General features: G+C 49.7%; 1 protein-coding gene across 1 annotated transcript in view; it reads left to right on the top strand.

The window, feature by feature from the left end:
* DNHD1 (dynein heavy chain domain 1) overlaps window positions 1-19,447 on the top strand; it is a 55,593-nt gene that overhangs the window by 14,965 nt on the left and 21,181 nt on the right. The window contains exons 14-25 of the mRNA XM_033145803.1: window positions 17-142; window positions 12,111-12,387; window positions 12,481-12,608; window positions 12,765-12,963; window positions 13,169-13,260; window positions 13,424-13,640; window positions 13,841-13,966; window positions 14,125-14,222; window positions 14,356-17,396; window positions 17,612-17,731; window positions 18,825-19,020; window positions 19,105-19,393. Of these exons, the coding sequence (XP_033001694.1) occupies window positions 17-142; window positions 12,111-12,387; window positions 12,481-12,608; window positions 12,765-12,963; window positions 13,169-13,260; window positions 13,424-13,640; window positions 13,841-13,966; window positions 14,125-14,222; window positions 14,356-17,396; window positions 17,612-17,731; window positions 18,825-19,020; window positions 19,105-19,393 (4,909 nt within the window). The remainder of the gene's footprint in view (window positions 1-16; window positions 143-12,110; window positions 12,388-12,480; window positions 12,609-12,764; window positions 12,964-13,168; window positions 13,261-13,423; window positions 13,641-13,840; window positions 13,967-14,124; window positions 14,223-14,355; window positions 17,397-17,611; window positions 17,732-18,824; window positions 19,021-19,104; window positions 19,394-19,447) is intronic.

Raw genomic sequence — 19,447 nt, 5'->3', positions numbered from 1 at the left:
GCTTCTTCCTGTGCAGCTGGAGCAGTACCAGGGGCAGATGGCAGAGCTGCAGGGATATGTTGACTACGTACGAGCCCTCAATGAGGTTATCCAGCAATGCTTCCGCCCTCTTACGCCCAGCGAAGAGAGCCTGGAAAACTTGGTGAGAGACCCAGTTACAGGGTGGACAGGGAAGGATTTTGGTGGTGAGTGGAAAGGAAACATTGGTGGGGCAAAATGATGTGCCAAGCTGGAGGCTGACACTGCTTCAGGAGTAGCATCACCTGATAGTGGGCATCCTTCATGTTTCAATGATATTCTTGCAAGGAACCTGGTAAAATGTGGGTTGAATGAGGTAACTGTTAGGGGGATTTGCAGCTGATTGACTGACCAAACCCAAAGAATACTCCTTAATGGTGCCTTGTCATCCTGGAAAAAAGTGACCAGTGGGGGGCTGCAGGGTTCTGTCCTGGGCCCATTGTTGCTCAATGTCTTTATAAATGACTTGGATGAAGGAATTGAGGGGATGCTCATCAAATCTGCAGATGACACCAAACTCGAATGCTGCAGAAGACAGGAATCGGGATTCAAGACAACCTTAACTGATTGAAGAACTGGGCCCCAACTAACAAAATGAATTTCAATAGGGACAAATGTAAGGTTCACCATTTAAGCAGGAAGAACCAGATGTACCAACATAAGATGGGGAACACCTGACTTATTAGCAGTATATGTGAAAAGTATCTAGGGGTCTTGATGGACCACAAGCTTAACAAGAGTCAACAGTGTGATTCAGCAGCAAAAAAAAGTTGATGCTATTCTAGGCTGCATCAACAGAAGTGTAGTGTCCAGAACAAGGGAAGTAATGTTGTTGTTCAGTCGTTCAGTCGTGTCCGACTCTTCGTGACCCCATGGACCAGAGCACGCCAGGCACCCCTATCCTCCACTGCCTCCTGCAGTTTGCCCAAACTCATGCCAGTCGCTTCGAGAACACTGTCCAACCATCTCATCCTCTGTCGTCCCCTTCTCCTTGTGCCCTGATCTTTCCCAACATCAGGGTCTTTTCCAGGGAGTCTTCTCTTCTCATGAGGTGGCCAAAGTACTGGAGCCTCAACTTCAGGATCTGCCCTTCCAGTGAGCACTCAGGGCTGATTTCTTTAAGGATGGATAAGAAGGAAACTGACATGCTGGAACGTGTCCAGAAGAGGGCAACCAAAATGGTCAAAGGCCTGGAAACAATGCCTTATGAGGAACAGCATAGGGAGCTGGGTATGTTTAGCCTGGAGAAGAGAAGGTTAAGGGGTGATATGATAGCCATGTTCAAATACATAAAAGTATGTCATATAGAGGAGGGTGAAAGGTTGTTTTCTGCTGCTCCAGAGAAGCGGACACGGAGCAATGGATTCAAACTACAAGAAAGAAGATTCCACCTAAACATTAGGAAGAACTTCCTGACAGTGAGAGCTGTTCGGCAGTGGAATTTGCTACCAAGGAGTGTGGTGGAGTCTCCTTCTTTGGAGGTCTTTAAACAGAGGCTTGACAGCCATCTGTCAGGAATGCTTTGATGGTGTTTTCTGCTTGGCAGGGGGTTGGACTGGATGGCCCTTGTGGTCTCTTCCAACTCTAGGATTCTATGATCTTTTTGAGGTCCATGGGACTCTCAAGAGTCTCCTCCAGCACCATAATTCAAAAGCATCAATTCTTCGGCGGTCAGTCTTCTTTATGGTCCAGCTCCCACTTCCATACATTACTACTGGGAAACCCATAGCTTTAACTATACGGACCTTTGTCGGCAAGGAGATGTCTCTGCTTTTTAAGATGCCGTCTAGGTTTGTCATTGCTTTCCTCCCAAGAAGCAGGCGCCTTTTAATTTCGTGACTGCTGTCACCATCTGCAGTGATCATGGAGCCCAAGAAAGTAAAATCTCTCACTGCCTCCATTTCTTCCCCTTCTATTTGCCAGGAGGTGAAGGGACCAGTGGCCATGACCTTAGTTTTTTTGATGTTGAGCTTCAGACCATATTTTGCGCTCTCTTCTTTCACCCTCATTAAAAGGTTCTTTAATTCCTCCTCACTTTCTGCCAAATGCCAAGATATTTTATCTTTTTAACTATAGAGATCTCTGTTTCTTTTTGGACTTGTTCTAATTGTTGTTCATTTAAGTTTTTAACCATCATTTTAGTCTTACTCTTATTTATCTTCAAACCTGCCAATGTGCCGAATTCTTCAATAACTTTGAATGTCTCTCCAATTATTAAATGCGGATCCTCAATTGTTATAACAATATCATCAGCGAAAGCCTTTACTTTAAACTCTTTAGTTCCATATTTTATACCTTTAATTTTATCCGATGTTCTAATTCTTTGTAATAATACATCTACCGTTATTATAAACAAGAGAGGGGATAGGGGACATCCCTGTCTTGTGCCTTTGGTAATATTGAAATTTTCTGTTAAATCATTATTTACGATTAGTCTTGCTTTTTGTTCTTTATATACTGCTTCTATTTTGTTGTTGTTCAGTCGTTCAGTCGTGTCCGACTCTTCGTGACCCCATGGACCAGAGCACGCCAGGCACGCCTATCCTTCACTGCTTCTATACCCCCTCCTAAACTTTGTACTATATCCCATTAATTCCAAATTTATTTTCATGAAGCCCAAGACAGGTTATCAAATGCTTTTTCCGCATCCAAAAAGATTAACGCAGCTTGCTTGTTTATCCTTAAGTCCAAATAATTGATAATGTTCAACATAATTCGCATATTATTTTTAATTTGTTGCCCTGACAAAAAACCTGCTTGATCTGAATGTATATACTGAGCCATAATCTTTTTTTAATCTTTGAGCCAGAATGGTTGTAAATAACTTATAATCATTGTTCAACAATGATATTGGCCTGTAATTTTTGACATTTGTAAGGTCCGAGCCTTGCTTTGGGATCAACGTAATGTATGCCTCTTCCCATGTCTGGGGTATTTGTCCTTTTTCCATTATATTGTTCATTACCTCTTTCTTTTTTTTTTTTTTTTTAAATTTTTTATTGAATTTTCAGCAAACAGGAAAGAAAAAATAACAGAAATAGTAATACAGCACCGTATAATATCTATATCTCACATAGATCTATACCAGTATCTCCAGGTAAATGAAAAGAAGAAAAGATTATTCTTAAGCTTCTCCCTTATACCGATTCTATGGTTTGTCACATAGCTGTTAAGATGTATTCTGTTCAATTAAAATATCTCAAATATATTTTATGCTCGTTGTTTGTTACTGGAGCAAAAGAAGAACAAAAAAAATAAAAAAATAAAAAATAAAAACTAAAAAAAAATAAACAGAGATCAAACCCATATTACCCCCCCTTCTGCTTCCCCCCAAACTTCCGCTGTTTTATTTTGTCAGGTATTTCCGCGGTTTACCCTTCTTTATTGTGTATGTCTACTGTCATCTATTTACACTCTAATAACTTAAAATACATTCTGTAAGTATAAACAATTCTTATCCATGCATGCCCAACTTACAGATTATTATCTCATACTGTTTGTACTTTTTATACTTTGATGATATTATATAATCTACTTCAAATTCCAATAAAGAATTATTTTCTGAACTATGACTGTTACATTTTTTTTTATATTGTATACAACTTATTTAAGTATTTCCTAAATTTGTCCCATTCTTTTCCAAAGTTCTCACCTCCTTGTTGCCGAATTTTGGATGTTAGATTTGCTATCCCCATATATTCAACCATCTTTTGACACCACTCTTCTAAAGTAGGGATCCTTTGCTGTCTCCAGAATTGGGCCAGCAGGATCCTAGCTCCTGTCGTCGCATAAAGGAATAACCTTACATCGTTTCTTTCAATATCTTCCCCAACCATTCCTAGTAGAAAGGCTTCAGGTACCTTTTTGAAATTATATTTGAAGATTTTTTTTAATTCATTGTAGACTTGGTCCCAATATTTTTTAACTTTCTCACAGTGCCACCACATGTGTATAAAGCTTCCTTCTTTAACTCCACATTTCCAGCACTTTTTGTCGCCTGATTTATACATTTTGAACAGTTTCATTGGTGTGAGGTACCACCTGTAGATCATTTTATATATATTTTCCTTTAATTGGACACATGCTGTAAATTTTATTGTCACATTCCACAGTTTATGCCATTTAATATAATCAATGTTGTACCCGAAGTCCATGGCCCACTTAATCATCGAGCTCTTAATTTCCTCGTCCTTGGTTGTCCATTCTAGTAGAAAATCATAAATTTTTGATAAGTTTTTAGTGTTGTTACTTATGACTGTTTTCTCTAATATTGATTTAGTTTGTTCAAACCCTTTCTCTTTTTTATCCTTTGTATATAAACTATGGATTTGGCGATACTCCAGCCATCCTTGCGTTCTCTCTCTAATCTCTTCATAGGATTTCATGACCAATTCGTTATTTTTTTCCACTAGAATGTCTCTATAGGAAAGCCATCGTTCTGCTGAGTTTGATTTTTTGACAGAGAGCGCTTCTTGTGGGGATAACCATCCTGGTGTTCTTTTTTCAAGCCAATCTTTATATTTAGTCCAAACCAGATAAAGTGGTTTCCTTATTACATGATCTAGGAAGGCTCTGTGCACCTTGACCTTTCCATACCATAAGTATGCGTGCCAGCCATATCTGTTCATATAACCCTCAAGATCCAACAATTCTGGATTGTCAATTTTAAACCACTCTCTTAGCCATACCAGACAGGCCGACTCATAGTATATCTTGAGGTCCGGTACACTAAAGCCTCCTCTTTCTTTTTTATCCGTTAGGATCTTAAATTTAATTCTAGGCTTCTTTTTTTGCCAAATAAATCTGGATATTGCCCTCTGCCATTCTTTAAATTGGCTTTGTCCCATCACAATTGGAATGGTCTGGAAGAGGAAGAGCATCTTGGGCAACACCATCATTTTTATTGTGGCCATTCTCCCCCACCATGACAACTGTAGTTTATCCCAATCTTCCAGGCTCTGTTTAATCGCTTTCCATGTTGTTGTATAATTATTTTTGTACAGATCAGAATTTTTTGACGTAAGCCAAATACCCAAGTATTTAACTCGATTTGATATTCCTATCCCTGTGTCCTGCTCCAGCTTAATCTTTTGCTCCATACTTAAATTTTTTACCAGCATTTTAGTCTTCTTCCTGTTTATTTTCAGGCCTGCCAGTTCTCCAAATTGCTCAATAATCTTTAAGGCTTCTATTGTTGATGTCTGCGGGTCTTGCAGAGTCAATACCACATCATCCGCGAAGGCCTTGACTTTATGTTCTCTGGACCCCTGTTTTATCCCTGCCACATTAACTGTTCTTCTTATCACTTGCAATAAAACTTCCAATGTCGCAATGAACAATAGGGGTGACAGAGGGCAACCCTGTTCATTACCTCTTTCAGTGGGGAGACCAACTGTTGGCTTAATTTCTTATAGTACTTTACTGGGATGCCATCCGGTCCCGGAGCTTTTTCATTTCCCCCCTGTTTTATTGCCTCTAAAATTTCTTCTTCTGTAATCAAGTTTTCAAGTAAGGCTATTTCTTCCTGTTTCAAAACTTTTAATTTGTATTGTTGCAAATATTTCCTTATCTTTATTTTCTTTTGATGCCTTATATAACTCTCTGTAATATTTAAGGAAAGTATTCTTTATCTCTTTTGGTTTGTCTATTATAGTATTATTTTCAATTAGTTTATTTACAATACTTTGCACCTGCCTTTTCTTTAATTGCCATGATAGCCATTTGCCTGTTTTATTTGCGGATTCAAAGTTTTTTTGTTTTAATAGATTAATTCTCCATTCCACTTCTTGATTTATCAAAGCTGTAATCTGTGTTTGTAACAATTTATATGCTTGTTTCAGTTTTACATCTTCCGGTTTACGTGTCATTTGTTTTTCAACTTCCTTTATTTTATCCAAAATATCCTCTTTGTTCTTTTCTCTCTTTCTTTTAAGTATACAATTTTGTTGCAGGAAAAAAACCCTCATAACGGCCTTACTGGCATCCCATACGGGAACTGGCTATATTTAACCTGGAAAAGAGGTGACTGAGAGGAGTTATGATTGTCATATTCAGATATCTCAAGGACTGTCACATGGAAGGTGGAGCAAGTTTGTTTTCTCCTGCTCTGGATGGTAGGACCTGAACTAACGGATTCAAGTTACAAGAAAGGAGATTCCAAGTAAACACCAGGAAGAACTTTGTGACAGTAAGAGTTGTTTGACAGTGGAATGGACTCCCTCAGGAAAAAGACTCCTTGTAGGTTTTTAAGCAAAGCTTGGATGGCCCTCTGTTGTTGATATTTCTCCCGGCAATCTTAATTCCAGTTTGTAATTCATCCAGTCCAGCCTTTCGCATGATGAATTCTGCATATAAGTTAAATATGGGAGACAATATACAGCCTTGTCGTACTCGTTTCCCAATTTTGAACCAATCAGTTACTCCATATCCAGTTCTTGTCCCACATAGCTTCTTGTCCCACATAGAGATTTCTCAGGAGACAAATGAGGTGATCAGGCACTCCCATTTCTTTAAGAACTTGCCATTGTTTGCTGTGGTTGACAAAGTCAAATGCTTTTGTATAGTCAATGAAGCAGAAGTAGATATTTTTCTGGAACTCTCTAGCTTTCTCCATAATGCAGCGCATGTTTGCAATTTGGTCTCTGGTTCCTCTGTCCCTTCAAAATCCAGCTTGCACTTCTGGGAGTTCTCGGTCCACATATTGCTTAAGCCTGCCTTATAGAATTTTAAGCATAACCTTGCTAGCATGTGAAATGAGTGCAACTGTGCGGTAGTTGGAGCATTCTTTGGCACTGCCCTTCTTTGGGATTGGGATGTACAGGTGAAACTTGAAAAATTAGAATATCGTGGAAAAGTCCATTTAGGTAAGCAATTGTTTTCATTAGCTACTGGAGTTTAATATATGAGATAGACTCATGACATGCAAAGCAAGATATGTCAAGCCTTAATTGTTATAATTGTGATGATTATGGCGTACAGCTGGTGAAAACCCCGAAGTTGAAATTGTTAATTTGGGGTTCTCATCAGCTGTACGCCATAATCATCACAATTATAACAAATAAAGGCTTGACACATCTCACTTTGCATGTCATGAGTCTATCTCATATATTAGTTTCACCTTTTAAGTTGAATTCCTGAAAGAAATGAATCTCTCCACGATATTCTAATTTTTCGAGTTTCACCTGTAGACTGATCTTCTCCAGTCCTCTGGGCACTGCTGAGTTTTCCAAACTTGCTGGCATATTTTGTGTAGCACCTTAGCAGCAGCAGCATCCTTTAATATTTTAAATAATTCAGCTGGAATAACATCACTTTTACTGGCCTTGTTATAAGCAGTGCTTTCTAAGGCCCATTTGACTTCACTCTCCAGGATGTCAAGGTCAGCAACCACACTACCTAGGGTGTACGAGACCTCCATATCAACAATTACTTTGATGAAATACATCTTTTGTGATGTGCAAATGGCTTGAGATACCTATGAGGTCCATAAATGGCCATCTAGCATATATTCAACACAAAAAACAGTGACAATTGGTTGTTGGCAAAGGAGAGCTGGACATAGAAGGGCACATTCCCTTCAGGAGCTGAGGGCCGCATCCAACCTCCATCTGGCCCTGGGGGCCCCTCTTCCTCTGGGCCCCCAGCAGCCTTGGCCTCAGGCCCCCTCCTCCCCCTCTTTCAAGGGGGGTCCCAGCACCCCTTTCTCCTAGGAAGAAAGCCCTGGCTCCCCCCTGCAGGCGGGCATTGAGGGGTCTCTCTCTCTCTCCCCCCCCCTGCTCTGACAGGGCCAGGAGAGATGCAGCAGGTGAGGCTCCGCTTGGGCCTCCAGGGCCTTTGCAGAAGAGACCCCAGATTGCCCTTCCCTGGCCCTGGCTTCTCCTCTGGAAGTTTCCCTCACCCGAGTCCCCGGCTGCAGGGCCTGGTTTTCCTTCCTGCCTGCCTTGGACGGCTTCTGTGAGGAGCGGAGACATTTTTCTCCTCAGAACAGACTGGGATGGAGCCAGCCAAGCCCAGACATGGCAGCCGTCCTTCGGCTGAGGCCTCTTCCTGCCCTTTCCCTCCCCGGCTCAAAATGGCTCTCCTCAGAGCGCTGCCTCCTGGTCTCTCTCCCCAAGGCCTTTCCAACACAGCAGGCAACCTCTCAAGGGCCTCGGCCTAAGAAATGTCTGGCTTTCTTTATTCCTTCATTACAATTACATCCCATCTTTCCCTTCCAAGGACATGGTTCTCCCCATTTCCCTGTGAGGCAGGTTGCCCTCAGGAGGTTTTGCAGGAGGATTAGAAAGGGTTTCTCCCTCTCCACTTGATCTTAATAAAATACCTCCAAGCTGCTTACTTAAAGAACAATTGGCCCTTCTGTGTGGAGGTGTTTGCAAGGTCAGGTCTAAATAGCTTCAGCTTGAAATAATCAATTTTTACCTCAGTCCCTGAGGAGTTTTAGGAACTCCCCTAGAAGATGGATTGGAATTGCCCTCCTGCAGGTATTAAGTAGTGGGTGAACATAGTGGGTGAACATAGCAGATGACACAGTGATTCTCCCGAAAAATTCTTGAACACGACCCGGAACTGGCAGATGCCTACCACGGGAATGTCGTTTCCCTGGTAGTCTCTCAGGTGTATACGGTGTGGCTTGAGTTGCCTCTTAGATAGCTTGGGCACGAGTCTTTTGATGGTGCTCCAGGACACAACGGACAGGGCAGACCCGGTGTCAATCTCCATGTCACACGGAGGTCCTTCGATGAGCACTGTGACAAGTAGCTTGCGTCGCGTAGGCGAGTCGGTTTGTCCAATCGTGGTTCTGGATGAGCAGCAACGGTTGGTGAGAGCGAAACAGCTACTGTTTGCGGACTGGGGTGACGACTTGGACTTGTGAGATGGTGAAGAGGCCGTGTCTGACAGCTGATCAGCAGACCTTAGAGATGTGGCCCTTTCTGGAGCATCGCTGGCAGATGATGTCTCTGAATCAACACTTGACACGAGGGTGGTTGCCTCCACAGCCAGCACATTCTGATTTGTCCTTGGACCTGTGTTTGAACTTTCCACGCTCCCGCTTCATCTGGTGCACGCCATCATCTTCGCTGGAGGATGCCTCATCACTGCTAGCCTCCTCGTGGTGTACTGCAATTGGTTTCTTAGTAGGATGCGGGCTGCTGGCCTTGCGGATCTCCTGGGCAGAGAGTTCAGCTGCTTCTGAGGCCACGGCCTCCTCAACGGCCTTCTGCAGCGTGAGGTCTGACTTGGCGAGGAGACACCGTTGCAGATGGTTGTCCCAGACTCCGCAGACGATCTGATCCATCAGAGCGTTGTCTAAGTCTCGGAACTCGCTGTGCAGTGCAGCCTTTCGGAGGGTGGCAATGTAGCTGTAGATCGACTCCCCCTCTGCCTGGTTCCGGTGGTAAAATGCATGGTAGGCAGCAATTTTGGATGGCTTTGGAGCGTAGTGGCGGCGTAGCTTCTCTTGTAGCACGTCCCACAGCGCTGCTTGGACTGCTAGTGGTGCGACCAAAACTCGGGCCATCTCAAACCCCTCAGGCCCGCAGAGGCTGAGGAAGAGACCTCGCTTTCGCTCCTCTGACCCTCCTGTCAGCTCATTTGCTTGTAGGTAGCAGGTGAACCGAGCGAGGTAGGAGTCCCATGATTCAGAGGCTGGGGCAAACAGTGGTAGAGACACGAATGAAGCCATGGTTCCGATGCCAATGTGGTGGGCGATGGATAGAACACAGTGCTCTAGCCAGAACGGTCAGCTTTGAATTGGTTCTGTTTGGTGATTGCACTCAGTGGTGTTTCAGCTCAGTGATTCCGCTCAGTGAGTGCCCGAGTCTGGCTGTGCTCTGATATCCATCAAATCCCATCCTCGTCGCCAGTATTAAGTAGTTGGTGGACATAGCAGACGACACAGTGATTCTCCAAGCAGCTCTCTTTATTCTCAGGCTGGAACAGAACTGAGCTGAAGGGCTGAGCCAGCCTGCTTATATAGTACTCAGTAACATGAAACAGTAACAACTCTCTCTAGCTGCCCAATCCGTGAACGGCACTCTCAATCCTTCATTTGCATGTGGACCTGAGTGAGAATTGCAGTCACGGTGGGCAGAGTGAAACTATATACACAACACCCCTAGTGGCCTAGGGTGAGAACTTCAATACATAACAGCAGGAAACTCCAGGAGTGTGTTTTCCTAGTTTCTCAAAGCTTCTCCTTTAGCTGTTGAAAAGGTAGATTTCCCTTTCTTAAAAGAAGGCGGATGTTATCAGGGACTGAACATCTTTTATACCTTTTGAATGTAACCTGCAGATGGAAAATTGGAAGTTCTTTTTCTCTTTCTATATTGCTGCTTTTCCTCTTTTCTTCTTTCTCTTCCTTCCCTATCTTCCGCCTGCTTCTTTTTCTTTCCTTTTTCCTTTTGTAACTGTTTTCATCTACTTTTTATGTACATTCATTTTCTATATCTTACTGTACTTTGAAAAACCTCCACAATACATCTAGTTACAGGTAGATAGCCGTGTTGGTTTCCTGTAGTCGAAACAAAATGAAAAGATTCCTTCAAGTAGCACCTTGAGACCAACTACCGGTAAGTTTGTTATTGGTGTGAGCTTTAGTGCATGCACACGAAAGCTCATACCAAGAACAAACTTAGTTGGTCTCTAAGGTGCTACTGGAAGGAATCTTTTTATTTTGTTTCACAACGCAGTTATAGAAAACTAATGTACATAAAAAGAAAAGAAAACTCTTTTCCTCATAGCCAATACTTTACCTTGTAGGCCTTCTTCAGAGTTGGGGGCTTCGTTCTCTGATGCTCAACTCAGCGCTTTCCAGGGGGATCCTGATGTGCTTTTATCCCACTTTCCATTCCGTTTTCCATAGAGCCCAAGACCGGGGGGGGGGCCTTCCCTCTTTCTGCCCTAGATGGCCATCCCCAGATGTCCGGTGTGTCCGACATTTTTCTCTCAGACAGAATGCTAGCTTTCCCTGTTTAGCTCTTCTTTCTCAGGTCCATCTAAGGAGATGAAGGTGTCCTCATCCTTTATTTTCTAAATGTCTTAATTTGTGTATTACCCAGGCATATGGGGAAGTCCTAGGGAACTTGCCACTTATTCTTTAAGGAAATGGATGGCACCATGGCTCATTTTAAAGGACAATTTCCTGGTTGTTGACATCTGCAGGGCATCCCCTTGGACCTCACATACTTTGGTGAAGCCCTATAAAGTAGATGGTTTTCCCCCAGCTGACACTGAGGAATGGTGCTCAGAGGGTTGTTCATATTTGGTTTTGATGCAGAGGAATCCCAGCCCATCCTTCGGGATCCTACTCTGCTACATCCTGTTCCCTGAATGTCGTCCAGTCCATTCTGGCCCAAAATGGAAATTGGTACCTAACTGTGAATTTCTGTTTGAAGAGTGGACTGCAGGATATTCAGCCACCTCTGTTTTTCCCCCTCAGCATTCTCTTAGCCTGATTCATTTGTTTTTGTTTTCATGCATTGAATGGAGGTGTAGCTGTGTTGCTATGACATGTTTATGTTCCAATTGAGCTTCTAGTATTGTGGTTTTCCAACAACCCCCAAGTATTTTGAAGAGTTTTCACTCACTTGGTTTTGCTTTTCAACTTACCTTTTACCAGTGCCCTCATTCTTGGTCAGTTTTCTCATTTGAAGTCAAAAGTGACCATGTTGGATTGCCTTTGTGACTGGCCATTTAAATATATCTTGAATTTGATATATATCTTGAATTTGATATCACTACAACAACTGATTTAAGTATCCATCTCAAGACCACTTGGCATATTTGGGTCGGGAGGATGATAGCATGCCCCCAGCACTAAATAACTATGGGCACCCAGTATCCCCACCCACAATGACTCTGTGGAAAAGTGGGTCCCTCTGGTAATTTCTGGCATGTTGCACTTGTTTGATGTTGAGCAGGCCACCTCCAGCACACCTTTTCCTTCCTATAGCGTTTGTGTCCAGAGATAAGCATGGGGCAGACTTGGTATGTGCTCGGGATGTGGAGCAGCCCTTTTGGCTTTGCAGGCTCCTCTCAGGTGAGGTGCCCGGAGAGCCTGGCATGAGCCTGACCCCCAACCTTGGCTCTTGCAGCTCCTGGACACCTGGGATGCCTTTGCGTACCAGCAGCGGGAGGTCTCAGACTTCATTGTCTCACGGCGCCTCAGCATCATCGCTGAGCTCAGTAGCTCCCTCCGGAAAGCGACCCTGGAGCTGCAGGAGCTGCTGACTGTCGTGACATTGGGGCATTTCCAGGACCCCTCCCAGAACCCCCGGGCCATGGAAGAGGAGCTGCGCACTCTCTACCAGTCCTTCCAGGCCACAGTGGTGCGCATCACTGATCTCTGCCAATCCCAGCGGATCCTGACGGGTGAGCTGCAGGGTGTCCTTTCCTTGCAAGGAGGGAGCTCTCATCTTCTGGGCTGAGTGTGAACCCTGCTGTGGTCTTTTGCTGCCTCCTCAGGGGATTGCATGGATGTCACATTCATCACTGGGAAGCAGGGGGTCATTGAGATCCACACTCGCATCTGGCAGCTTTTCCGCATCATCACTGAGCAGATCACTGAGTGGAAGTGTCTGGCATTTGTCAAGGTAAACAGATGGAGGGGGGGCAGGGTTGGCCTCTCCCTGCCCAAGGAGAACCACTTTTGGGGTCCCAAACCTCAGTCCCTCCCTCTTCCCCAGCATGCAACCTATGTGAGGCTGCCCAAGCATACCTCCTCTCCTCTCCTCTTCCCCACCCCTCAGTTCAACACCGTTTTGGCCATGGAGAAGACCGAAGAGTGGCAAAAGGAGGTGATCAGCCTGGAGCACAGCCTGCCCAGCCCAAACCAGGTGCTGCAAGCCTGCCTGCGTGCCATTGCCAACTTGCAGAAGTACCTCCCTATCCTCCTGAAGCTGGGCAGCCACTTTCTCAAGCTCAGCTGCTGGAAGGAGATATTTGCTGGTGAGACCCTGGTGCTAGACATGAGGCAGGAAGCACCTTGGACCCTGCTGGACCCTGCCCTGGAGGTCAAAGTGCTTCCTCCTCTCTTTCCATGGTGGGAGCAGTGGGGGTCAAGAAGCGAGCAGGCGGGGAGGTGGGGGAAGAAGCCTCCTCTGAGGACTCGGACAGAGCCCATCTCCTCAGCTGCCCACTCTCTCTCTCTCAGTGATGGGCGTCAAGTGCCCCCTCAACATGCAGTTCACATTGGGGCAGCTCCTTTCCTACCCACTCCTGGAGCACAGTGACTCCATCTTCAGGGTGAGTAGCTTGGCATGGCAGGTTAGCAGAAGCTGGGCCCCTGGAGAAAAGGAGGCTCCTTGTGCCCGTGTGGAGGGCAGGAAGAGCAGGAGAAGGCCAGGGCCCAGCCTGGCACAACCCCACCACTTTCTCCTGGGGGACTGTGACTTTCCTTGATCCCCAGGTCTATGCTTTGGAGAAGAGCCGCCATTACGCCAGGGACACCCTTTTCCGCCTGGAGAGGTCCTGGGCCGAGAAGCAGTTCCGCCTCGTCAATTTCATCCTCAACGTTCCCGACAAGGAGCCGCAGCCTGAGCGCTTTCGCCGGCCGGCTGCTGCACGGCACCGCCAACCCAAGCTGGAATACATCTCTAAGGACAGTGGCACTTACATTTTGTCAGGTAAAGCACCAGAGTGCCAGCCTCAGCTGCAATGGCAAGGGCTCCTCATTTGAAGAGGTGGGACTGAGCTGTGACCCAAGCAGAGAGTGTCCTCTGAAGGTGGCTCCTGCTGCAGGAGCCCTCACGCCTGTGTGGCATGGGCAAAGGTGGGCTCTGCCTCCTCTCCCTGCCCATCCCTCATCCTCTGGTCTTGGCCCCAGATACTGCAGAGCTGAAGGCAATGGTGGAGCACAGCCTCTTGACTCTCCAGAACATCATCCTCTCCCCGTTCTCCTCTGACATCCTGCTTGAGGCTGAAAGCTGGGCATCCATCCTGCGTTCCTTTGGTGAGGAGCTGGAGCAGGGGGAAGGGCAGTTCTGCTGCAGCCCTCTTTTTTGGGCTGGGGGGACAGCCATAGCTCTGGGCCAGCTTGGCTATGAGGGTGGAGGTGGTTTGCACCAAAGAGAGAGACTTTCCTTTCCTCATCTCCACTTTGCACCTCAGAATCCCTCCTCGAGGCCTGGGTCATTTTCCAGCAGAAATGGGTCTTCTTGAACATTGTTTTCTACGAGATGGACATCAGTCTCCCCAGCTCTGAGCTGGTGAGTTGCAGACAGTCCTCTTTTAGCCCACGAACCTCTTGGTTGCCTTCTTCCCTTTGGGCGCCCTTGCACTGGCGCCCTGCCTGAAGCCCCTTGCTGCAGCCCAGTCTTTCCCCCTTCTCCTTCCATGCAGGAGTTGCGGTTCCAGCGGGTGGACAGCTACTTCCGAGAGTTCATACAGGTGACCTGCAATGACCCGCTGGTGCTGTCCAGTGTGAGGCCACCCTGTGGCTCCTGCCGTGAGAGCCGCTTTGTCGGGGGTGCCTTGCAAGAAGCCTTCCTGGACGGCTCCAGAGACCTGCAGGTCATCATCCGGGCCTTGGACTACGTGCTGGAGGGCACGCGCATGGGCTTTCCCCGCCTCTTCTTCCTCAGCAACGAGGAGCTGATCAGCCTGCTGGCCACAGCCTCTGAGCCAGCAGAGGCCTCAGCCTGGGCCCAGCGCTGTTTCCCTGGAGTGCGCCAGCTGGCGCTCCTCGTGCCCTCCGCTACCCACAACCGTGGTGCCTTGTCAGCCGAGCTGCCAGTGGTGCAGGTGACGGGCCTGGTTGGGGACCAGGGGGAGCAGCTGGAGCTGTGCAGCATAGTTTGCCTCAGCCGGAAGGCCACCCAGTGGCTCTGCGCCCTTGAGCAGCGCATGAAAGAGTCCGTCTTTCAGCAGATGCAGCAGTGTGTGGCCCAGCGCCTGGCACTGCGGCCACAGCTGGATGTGGCCTTCAAGCATCGCCCTGGCCCCACCGAGCTGCCCCTCCACATGGTAGTGGAGGGCTGGGCCACGCTGGGTCGCACCTTCCCCAACCAATGTGTGGTGCTAGCTGAGGAGGCCCTGTGGCGCGCCACCGTGGAGGAGGCCCTCTCAAATCAATGCTGCCAGCCAGAGCTGGAGCTCAAGCTAAACCTGAAGCTGGAAGCCCTGGCCCACTACGTCCGCAACTTCCGCAACCTGCGCTCCTGCAGGCCTGGCAGTGAGCAGCTGGGTCTGCTGCTGGAGGTGCTGATCACCCTGACGGTGCAGCAACGCGACACCTTTGCCCAGCTGCTCAAGTGCCGGGTGAGCTCCCCACAAGCCTTTGAGTGGGCCCGGCTCCTCAAGTACCATGTGGCCCTGAGTCCCGAGTGTGCCCATGCAGTGGGGCTCCCTCCTGGCAGCCCCTGGGTGGGCAGCCCCCCTGGCTGCTGGGCAGAAGCCCTTGACCGCCGCTTCCACTATGACTATGAGTACCTGGGGCCCTGCCAGCACCTTCTGGGGAGCCCCTCGCTGGACAAGACCTTCCTGGGGCTGCTCTTGGCACTGGATGACTTCCGCTGTGGAGGCCTACTGGGCCACCCAGACGTGGGCAAGTCTCACACGGTGCGGGGCCTGGCCGAGGCTCTAGGTCGCCAGCTGGTCACCCTGCACTGCACCCTGCAGGTGTCTGTGGGCTGCCTCTCACGCTACCTTTGCGGGGCGGTCCATGCTGGAGCACTGCTGCTGCTGGAGGCGGCTGAGCAGTTGGAGGCAGCAGTGCTCTCGGCCTTCAGCCAGCGTTTGGTTGACCTGCAGCGGATGTGCCTGAGTTTGCAAGGGAGCCGTGGAGCCACTGCAGGGGTGTCCGTGGGTGGCTCCCCCCATTCCAGCCAGAGCTCCGATAGCTCTGGGAGCTCTGAGGGTGAGTTGCAGCCTGCCATCCCAGTGCTGGAGCTGGGCACCGATGAGGCCGAGCCCTACCAGCCCCGTGTCCTGGGCAACATCCTCTTTGGGGGGCGGCTGCTGCGGGTGCGGGAGACCTATGGCTGCATCATCACCCTGGACTGCCTCCCTGAGCCCCTGTGCCTGGCCATGCGCCCCTTGGCCATGCTGCCCCCTGACCTCACCCAGCTAGCAGAGGTCACCCTGCTGGCCGCTGGCTTCCGGGAGGCTACGCATCTCGCAGAGAAGCTGAACCACTTTCTGCGCCTGGAGGGGGAGCTGAACCCGAAACCACAGCTGGGCCGTTGCAGCCTCGTCCGGGAGGTGGTCAGGGTGGCGGTCAGCATCCTGTTCAGCCCTCCAGCCGGGCAGGACTCCCTTGTGCTCAAGTCCCGGCCCTCAGGCAGGACCGTGTTCTTCCAGGGCCTGGAGGAACAGCCGGCCATGGTCAAAGCACTGTGCCTCTCCTCGCTGCTCAGCGGCCCTGAGTGCCCACGACTCCAGAACACACGGGACCTGCTGCGCGAGGTCTTTCCGGGAGCCCCCTTGCAGGCTTTTGAGTCACGGGTGCCCTACCGCCTCCAGAGTGCCTTGGTGGCCCAGCTGCATGAGGACAAGCTGCAGCCCCAGCAGGAGCTCCTGAACATAGCTGGTCAGCTCTTTCAGGCCCTGAGGGGAGCCCCAGGTGTCCTTCTGCTGGGGCCTGCGGGGGGCGGCAAGACCACCATGTGGCGCACCCTGGCCAAGGCACTGAGCCGGCTGGCAGCCAGCGATGCTGCACCAGGGGCCCACATGGCTGAGGCCAGCCCCAGCAGCCTCTTCCAGCCAACCAGCACCGTCTGCCTGTGGCCCAACTGCCTGAGTGTAGCTGAGTTTGTGGGGAGCCTGGAGGGCAGCATATGGCAGGATGGGGTCCTCTCCCGGGTCCTGCAGAGAGCGGCCACCTCCGCCCTGGCACGCAGGACTGGTGAGGGGAGCTCCCAGCAGTGGCTGGTGCTGGATGGGGCAGCCTGTGCAGAGTGGCTGGAGCCCATCTCCTCACTGTTCAGTGCCAGACCTTCCCTCAGTCTGCCTAATGGGCAGAAGCTGCGGATCCCTGAGAATGTCAAGTTCCTCTTTGAAATGCCCAACACCTCCAACGTGCCCCCCTCCGTCTGCACCCACTACTCACTGCTGTACTGCGGGGGTGCCAGCCTGTGGCGGGGACTGCTGGCCTCGGGCCTGGCCCCTGTGTACCGCATGTACAGCCTGACCCAGGAGAGCCTGGCCATGCTCCGTAGCCTGGCTGAGGAGCTCTTCCCCTCAACGCTGGCCTTCCTGCGGGAGCACTGCTGCTCGGTGCTGCTCCCCCACACCCACCCACAGGACCCCGTGGCCCAAGGCGTCCAGGAGACAACCACCTTCCTGAGGCTCCTCCATGCCTTGCTGGAGCAACACCTGCGCCGGGACCGGGTCAAGCACCTGCCGCCTCCTCCTGCTGCTGCTGCTCAGGAGCCAACAGGTAAGTGACCCCCGGGGGGGGGCAGAGGGAGCACCTGGGGGCATGTTGAGACTACAGAGTGTGGGGGAAGGAACCTGCTCCCAGGCTGCATCCCATGCTATGGGGCTATTCCCGTAGATCCCTATGCCCTTTGTGTGTTTAGTGGTGGAGAGGTTGAGCATGGAGCATGGTGAGGAGCCCAGCTCACTCCAGCCCTTTCCCCACAGATGCCAAGGACAGCCACACTGCCTCCTTGTCCCGTAATCTGGACGACACCGTCCCTGCCCACCACCACTTGCTGGGGCAGAGCATCTTTGTTTTTGCCTACATCTGGGGCTTCGGAGGCCACCTGCACCCCAGGTACTCTGGACTCTTTGCACTCTTTGCCTCACAAGGTGGGGGGCAGACCTAAGGAGGGAGATGTTTATCATGCCTGTGGGGGCAGGGGGGAGCCAGGGAAGAAGGAGGAGCCTTTGGAAATGCCAGTAAGTGTATGGAAAGAGATTATCTTTTTGGTGCTGTAACCTTCCAACAGTTTGACTTCACCCCCAAAGGCACACACAGATGGATGCCAACTAGCTGATGTTGTGTACTTAGAGTTTCAAAAAGCTTAGGGGGCAGCACAGAGGCTGGAGAAACGCAAGTGAGGAAGAGACCTTGGGGTAGGTGAGGGGAGAGAACTGGACGAGCAAAGCGGGTGGGAGCCTGCAAAGACATCTCCGAAGCCAGCAAGGGGCACCCCAGAGTCATAGGGTAGGGCAAGTGAAGAGGTGAATGGCACTGGAGGTCCTGCATGTCCCTGCCCCCCCCAAACCCTCTCCCCTCATTCAGACCATTCCAAGCTCTTCTTCAGCCCCTCCCCCCTTATCTGGTGGTGGAGCCCAGGGCCACATGGAGGGGTGGGAGGGAAATGGATGAAGAACACATGCACATTCAACTGCCTAATGGTGCCCACGTCACCCAGGAGATTACAGCTGCAAAGAAAATAAAAGTTGTTCTGTTGTCTGGAGAGGTCGCTTCCTGGTTGAAATGTTTTGCCCCTAACATTTTTTGTCTGGGGCAACCACCCCTGGGGCGCCCCATGCTATGCCCCTGCGACAAGGAGGGCTTGGAGAGGCCTACTTCAGACTTGGAACAAGACAACCCACAGAAACCCAGCAGCAAGGATCCTCTCCTCTGCACTCTGGACCTTGGGCTTTTCTCCCATGTGGGCATCACAGTGGGGCAGCAGAGCTGCTTTCGGAAAGGCTGACTCTCCACAGGGGTCAGACTCAGAACATCTTACATCTTACAGGGGGTTGGACCAGATGACCCTTTGGGTCCCCTGCAACTCTACGATTTGATATGATTCTGTTGTACTGGTGATGCTGAACAGGCAGGGTGTGAGCATTTTGGTATTGGGGGCTCTTTGGTGCTTCAAAGAGTTCTTCCCCTTCCCTTTGTCTTCCTCCAGGCACTGGCCTCTCTTTGAGCACTTTGCCCGCCAGGCGCTGCATAGGAGCCAGTTTTCCATCAAGCTCCCCACTGGGCCTTCTGCCTTCGACCTCTGCCCCCTGGCAGCAGATGGCACCCTGGAATCCTTTAACGGGTGCTATCTATCCAACCGTGTCAAGGTCCTCCCAGTCACTTTCTCTGTCCTGCAGCCCCAGGTAGGGCCAGCCCCTTGGGGGGGGGTGGGAATCTCTGGCTGGGGAGCCCATATGTGTTCTGCCATTCCTTCATCCCCTCCTCAGCATGAGCGGATGCTCTTTGTGGTGGACCTGCTCCTGAGCACCGAGCGTCCAGTCCTGCTGGTTGGGGAGCCGGGCTGCGGGAAGTCCTCCTTTGCAGAGATGCTAGTGCAACCGAACCACAGCTACCACCGGGTCTGCCTCACCCCTGCACTTAGACCAGTGCACCTGCGCCATCTGCTGCACAAGCGCTTCCTCAGCCTGGCACGAGACAAGGTCAAGCCTGTGCGGGGGGCAGCCGCCAAGGGACGCTGCCTCTTCCTGGTGGAGGACCTGCACTTGGCCTTTGTGGGTGAGCCAAGGGGGCTGGGAAGGAGAACGTCCTCTCCCTGCACCGTGGGGAGGC

The sequence above is a fragment of the Lacerta agilis genome, chromosome 4 (genome assembly GCF_009819535.1).
Source record: "Lacerta agilis isolate rLacAgi1 chromosome 4, rLacAgi1.pri, whole genome shotgun sequence".
NCBI lineage: Eukaryota > Metazoa > Chordata > Lepidosauria > Squamata > Lacertidae > Lacerta > Lacerta agilis.
This window is presented reverse-complemented; position numbering and strand designations above follow the sequence as displayed.